At 36.4% G+C, this 5,911-nt stretch overlaps 1 protein-coding gene across 1 annotated transcript; it reads left to right on the top strand.

Annotated features, from left to right (window-relative positions):
- Positions 1-231: 231 nt before the first annotated feature.
- Positions 232-3,494, top strand: LOC145571267 (uncharacterized). The gene is made up of 3 exons (XM_081630333.1): positions 232-606; positions 986-2,626; positions 2,720-3,494. The coding sequence occupies exons 2-3, from the start codon at positions 993-995 to the stop codon at positions 3,492-3,494; spliced, it is 2,409 nt and encodes an 802-aa protein (XP_081486459.1). The 5' UTR covers positions 232-606; positions 986-992.
- Positions 3,495-5,911: the final 2,417 nt, after the last annotated feature.

The following is a 5,911-nucleotide window of genomic DNA, read 5'->3' as shown; positions in this document are numbered from 1 at the left end:
AGGGTGTAGGTGTCCATGTTTTACATTGATTGTTTTATAATTTCTCCGTTTTTTTTTACTTGTAAGCTTGCAGATACTAGTACTTGTCGACAGGGGCGGATACAGGTTGGGTTCAAGTGGGTTCATTGAACCCACTAAATTTTTGAAAAAAAATTAAATTTTTTTTTTTTTTTTAAAAAAAAAAACGAAAAAAGGTTAAATACAATATCTTTACACTAAATATCAACAAAACAATGTGCAGCCTAGTGGTGTTTTGCCTTGCGCGCCTTTACTTCCCCTCTTATTAAGAAGGCACGGGTTCGAACCCTGCCATAACCCTTTTTTTTTTTTATTCTGTAATTTTTTTTTATTCAGCAGTTCAGTCATTCACTGATTCACTCCCAAATTATTTCCCCCAAATTCGAAAACCCTAACTCACCTCTCTGCCTCTCCAGCTCTCCTCGTCTCCTCACCTCCACGGCTCCACCACTCCTCTCCAGCACGCCGACACCACTTACGGCTCCTCCTCCTCCACCCACGGCTCCACCACCTTCCCAACAGGCGGCAAGTCGGCAACAGCCCAGCGAGGCAGCGACTCCAGCGACGGCAGCGAGGCAACTGAGTAAGGTATTCTACATTTCTACAATTCTACTTTTTTTTAGGTATTCTACAAGTACAATTCTATATAGTTCAATACTTAAATGTTAATTCATTTAATTAGATTGTAAATTTGTGGTGTTTATAAATTATAATTGATTTATTGATTGAAATATTGAATACTTAGATTGTTGGGGTTTATAATTGATAAATTGATGATTGTTTGATAAATATAATTTGTGGGGTTTATAATTGATAAATTGATGATTGTTTGATAAATATAATTTGTGGGGTTTATAATTGATAAATTGATGATTGTTTGATAAATATAATTTGTGGGGTTTATAATTGATAAATTGATGATTGTTTGATGTAGTTAATTTATTGTATGATTGTTGTTTGATTTCAGTTTGCAAATGAGTTTAGAGTCTTTTTGGAAACGTGTGGGGAAGTCACAAAAATCATCTGCTTGTTCTTCACCTAGTTCAAGGGATCCTCTTATAGAAGAAGATGATATTGAGTCTCCGAACGATGATGCAATTCCTGTGGCTGCTTCCATTCCAACCCCTGAGACTCCTGAGAGCACACCTCAAACTTGTCAAAGGGAGAACAATCCAAATGCTAATGTTGAAACTGATGATACTCGCATTTATGATGTTGATCTTCTTCCACATGACCCTGGGAAGAGAATTCCAATTTTGGAGTATCCTCTTAATGATCAAGATGCTGTGAGGAGAGGTTATATTACAATGAAACGTTGTGCTCCACGAACACATAATTTCCCTCGAAGACAAATAGGAGGTATGCGCCGCTTTAATGTTGCTTGGTTTGATAAATATGATTGGCTTGAATATAGTGTTGAGAAGGATGCAGCTTTCTGTTTTGTGTGCTATCTGTTCAGGGATAAAGATACTCATATGGCTGTTAATGATAACTTTGTTAAAGGGGGGTTTAGAGGATGGAATAAGATTGGTAGATTTGATGTTCATGTAGGTGGTATTGGTAGTTTACATAATGAAGCTAATGAGAAATATAAAAATTTCACTAACCCAAAGACATCTGTTGCTGAATCTTTTTGCACTTACTCCTCGGAAGCTAAACTTCAATACAAATCTCGATTGACTTATTCTTTGAAATGCATTAAGTTTCTTTTAAGTCAAGGTTTAGCTTGTCGTGGGCATGATGAAAGTGAAGAATCTTGGAATAGGGGTAATTTTCTTGCACTCTTAACATGGCTTGCAGAAAATAATAGTGATGTTGCAAAGGTTGTTCTTAGTAATGCTCCTGGAAATAATCAAATGACTTCTCCTTTAATTCAAAAGGACCTCATTAACTCTTGTGCCAAAGAAACCACTAAACTTCTCATTGATGATATTGGGGATGATTATTTTGGGATACTAGCTGATGAATCTAGTGATATATCTCAAAAGGAACAAATGGCCCTTTGTTTACGTTATGTCAATAAAAAAGGGAAGATAACTGAGAGGTTTCTTGGAATTGTACATGTAAAGGATACCACTGCTTTGTCACTAAAGAGTGCAATTGAGTCTTTGCTTATGGAGCATTCTTTGAGTTTGTCTAGAGTTCGTGGACAAGGTTATGACGGTGCTAGTAATATGAGGGGTGAGATAAATGGCCTCAAGACTTTGATCATGAATGAAACAAAACAAGCTTATTATATTCATTGCTTTGCTCACCAACTTCAATTAACCCTTGTTGCTGTTGCTAAGGATAATGATGATTGCATTTGGTTATTTGATCAACTTGCTATTTTGTTGAATATTATTGGTGTTTCTTGTAAGAGAAAGGAAATGATAAGAGAAATTCAATCTCAACATGTTCTGGAAGCATTAGATCTAGGAGAAATTGAAAGTGGGCAAGGTTTAAACCAAGAACTTGGTTTAGGTAGGCCTGGTGATACTAGGTGGGAGTCACATTATAAAACTGTTTCAAATGTTACCTCATTGTATTCTACTATTGTTAAAGTTCTTGAGAAGGTTGGATCAAATAAGATTTATAAGGATGATCGTGTGAAGGCTATCACTATTATGTCTACATTTGAATCATTTGAATTTGTTTTCATGATACATTTGATGTCTGAAATATTTGGCTAAACTGATAAACTGTGCCAAGCTTTGCAAAGAGGGGACCAAGATATTGTTAATGCCATGGCATTTGTAACATTAACTAAGGAGCGATTGCAAAATATGAGGGACCATGGGTGGGAAGACTTTTTACATCTTGTAATTTCTTTTTGTGATAAGTATAATGTGGAAGTACCTGCTATGGATGATATGTATGTTCCTCGTGGAAGATCGAAACGCTTCTTTGCCAAAGTTTCTAATCTCCACCGATTTCGGGTAGAAATGTTTATAAGTGTCATTGATTTACAACTCCAAGAGCTCAATAATAGATTTGATGAGGAAAATATGGAGTTGCTTATTTGTATATCATGCTTAAATCCGGTCAATTCATTTGCGGCATTTGATAAGCAAAAGTTGATGAGACTTGCTGAGCTATATCCCAATGAATTTCCAACTAATGATATGACAATGACTGCACTTCGTCATGAACTTGGATTTTTTATTGATGATATGCGCAAAGATGCAAGGTTTGGAGACTTGAAGGATATTAATGAGCTTTCTATGGTGCTTGTTGAAACAAATAAGCATAATTCTTACAAATTGGTTTGCTTGCTTATACGACTAGCATTGATCCTTCCGGTGGCGACTGCAAGTGTGGAACGAGTGTTTTCATCAATGACTTATGTAAAAAATAAGTTGCGGAATAGTATGGGCGATCAATTATTGAATGATAGTTTAGTCACTTTTCTTGAGAGAGACTTATTTGCTAGAGTTAGTGATGATGATGTATTGATACGCTTCCAAAGTATGAAAATTCGAAGAATGCTTTTGTAGGTTTTTTTTTTTAATTTATTATTTTTTTTTTCATTTTTCTAAGTGTAATCCATTTGTAATCCGAAATTTGAACTAATGTACTGAATATTTAATTAATGTATTCGCGTTCCTTTTTTTTTCTGATTCCGAACCCACTATTTGGAAATCCTGGATACGCCACTGCTTGTCGAGAAAGAAACTAAAAATGAAACTAATGAATCAGATCCAAGTAACCTTTTGTGAAAACATTAATGTGTATATCTCTTCTCTCCTTTTCTCTAATCCTTTCTTCCTCTCTTCTAGGATTTTCTAATTTTTTTTGCCGATCAGAAATAGTCTTTTTGACACTTTTTCCTTAATTTTCTTTTGTTTTGCATTTTAGGTTTCAATAAATCTACACTAGTGTAGATGTTCGTCCATCTCCCTATGGTGGAATGTCTCCATATGGTGGAGTCGTTAGTTTTTTTATTAGTAGTTGTTTGTTTTTGTTTAGATTTCTTTTGTGTGTTAGGGTTTATAAAAAAAACTAATCATCTTTTGCTCTATTATCAGTTTGTTGGTAAAGATTTGTTCGGGATCGTAACAGTTGTCGAATTTTCAGATACATTCAAATAGATCAGATGAAAATCATCCTTAAGGCTACAACAAATCGTTAGACTGTATCTCCTAAAAGGCTGTATATTTCAAGCGATGTGTGCTAAAGATGTATCACATTGCAAGATTTATTCAACGATCATAGCTTTGATGAAGAAAACCCTTATTTAATTCAATTTTTACTTAATTTGACTCGAGAATTAACATATCAAATAGGAAACTGCCATCCTTTTTTTTTTTTTTTTTTTTTTGAAAGAAAACCACCATCCTATTTTAAGGGCTTGTTCTGATTGAATAAATTGAGCTAAACTGAACTGAACTGAACTGGACTGAATTTATTGGAGCTGAACTGAACTGAATTAAACTTAATATTTTATGAGAGAAGGAAATTTAGAACTGAACTGAACTGAAAATAATTTGAAGAGAATAGGCCCAGTCTTTAAGATAATACAATTACGTAAGTACTTATCAACTGTGTTATTAATTACTCAAATACTCAATAAAAAAAATATATACTCTAATGACTTCATCAATTTTTTTTAATAACAATTTCTATTTTTATAACTTTTTTTAGAAGACCGCCGCGGGAAACTTGATTTATTAAATCAAGGTCCGCCAAAGCTTGTAAACTTTGGGGGAAAGAGTTCGTAGAAATAAATTCATCACTAAGACCCGTGTCCCACCTAGCCACTAGATGAGCAACATTATTTACCGCACGTTGTACATGAACGCATTCAAAATTAACAAAAGAACTACTCATACGGAAGACATCCTCATAGAAATGAAAAATAGGTGACACACCCTCCTGTTTCTGCCTAATTGCTCTTACCACATTCAATGAGTCACATTCAAGAATAACTATATCAAAGCCCAGTCTTCCTGCCATCTCAAAACCATACCTCGTAGCTGCTGCCTCGGCGACTTTAGGAGCCCATTTACACTTCAGTTTCTTTGCTGCCACAGCCAGCAGCTTCCCCTTTTCATCCCTGATGACCACACCCAAGCCAACACCCACACTCCTAGGCCCAAATGCATCAACATTCACCTTGACCCACTGGTGATAAGGGAGGACCCCCCCCCCCCCCCCCCCCCCCCCCCCCCCCCCCCCCCCCCTTTAGCATTGTAAATTGCATAGTCCTCACAAAATTTTACATACCCTGCTGCCACCATAACGCCATTCACCTCAACAACGTTATCAAATATAGCCATATTTCTGCAATGCCACGCCGCCCATGCTAGGCAAAGGAACTTACGAAGCTGAACCTTGTCAAGTCTACTCACGATCCAACAAAAAAATTCCTAAAAAGAAGAGGACGGACCTTCCATAATCAGGTTCTGGAACTCGCTATGCTACCAAATATTTTCAGCGTGAGGACAGATCGTCTCACTAGCAGCACCACATATGGAACACGAGCTAGAGAGCCGAATAAGACGAGCAAATAAAACAGCCATAACACCTAGAGAACCTTTGCACGCCCTCCAAACAAAACGGCATAATTTTGGAGGTCCATTTACATTCCACACATCCCTCCAAAGCTAGCGCTCACGATCACCATAAAATAATTCCCAAGATTGCATATTGCCTAGCCTTCCAACCAGTATGCTGATTTTACAACAATTTGTCAACACAAATTCTTATATATGGCCGGTCATACGGTGTGGATAGTAATTATAGGGGTTATTTTGTTAGTGTTATATGAGGTTACTCGATTAACGTTACAGGGTTACTTTGTCAATATTATAAGGGTTACTCGGACAGTATTACAGGGTTACGCGATCAGTGTTAATAGAAGCAACTTTATTATTTTATAAGCAGCCACAAGATGTGGCCAGTTGCACACAAG

This window comes from Chenopodium album, chromosome 12 (assembly GCF_948465745.1).
Source record: "Chenopodium album chromosome 12, dcCheAlbu1.1, whole genome shotgun sequence".
NCBI lineage: Eukaryota > Viridiplantae > Streptophyta > Magnoliopsida > Caryophyllales > Amaranthaceae > Chenopodium > Chenopodium album.
This window is presented reverse-complemented; position numbering and strand designations above follow the sequence as displayed.

What these genes read in the sequence shown, in the direction of transcription:
- LOC145571267 (XM_081630333.1), top strand. Translation starts at nt 993, where the DNA reads ATGAGTTTAGAGTCTTTTTGGAAACGTGTGGGGAAGTCACAAAAATCA. An exon ending in GTGAAGGCTATCACTATTAT is followed by an intron (nt 2,627 to 2,719) that starts GTCTACATTTGA and finishes AGCTTTGCAAAG; the next exon opens with AGGGGACCAAGATATTGTTA.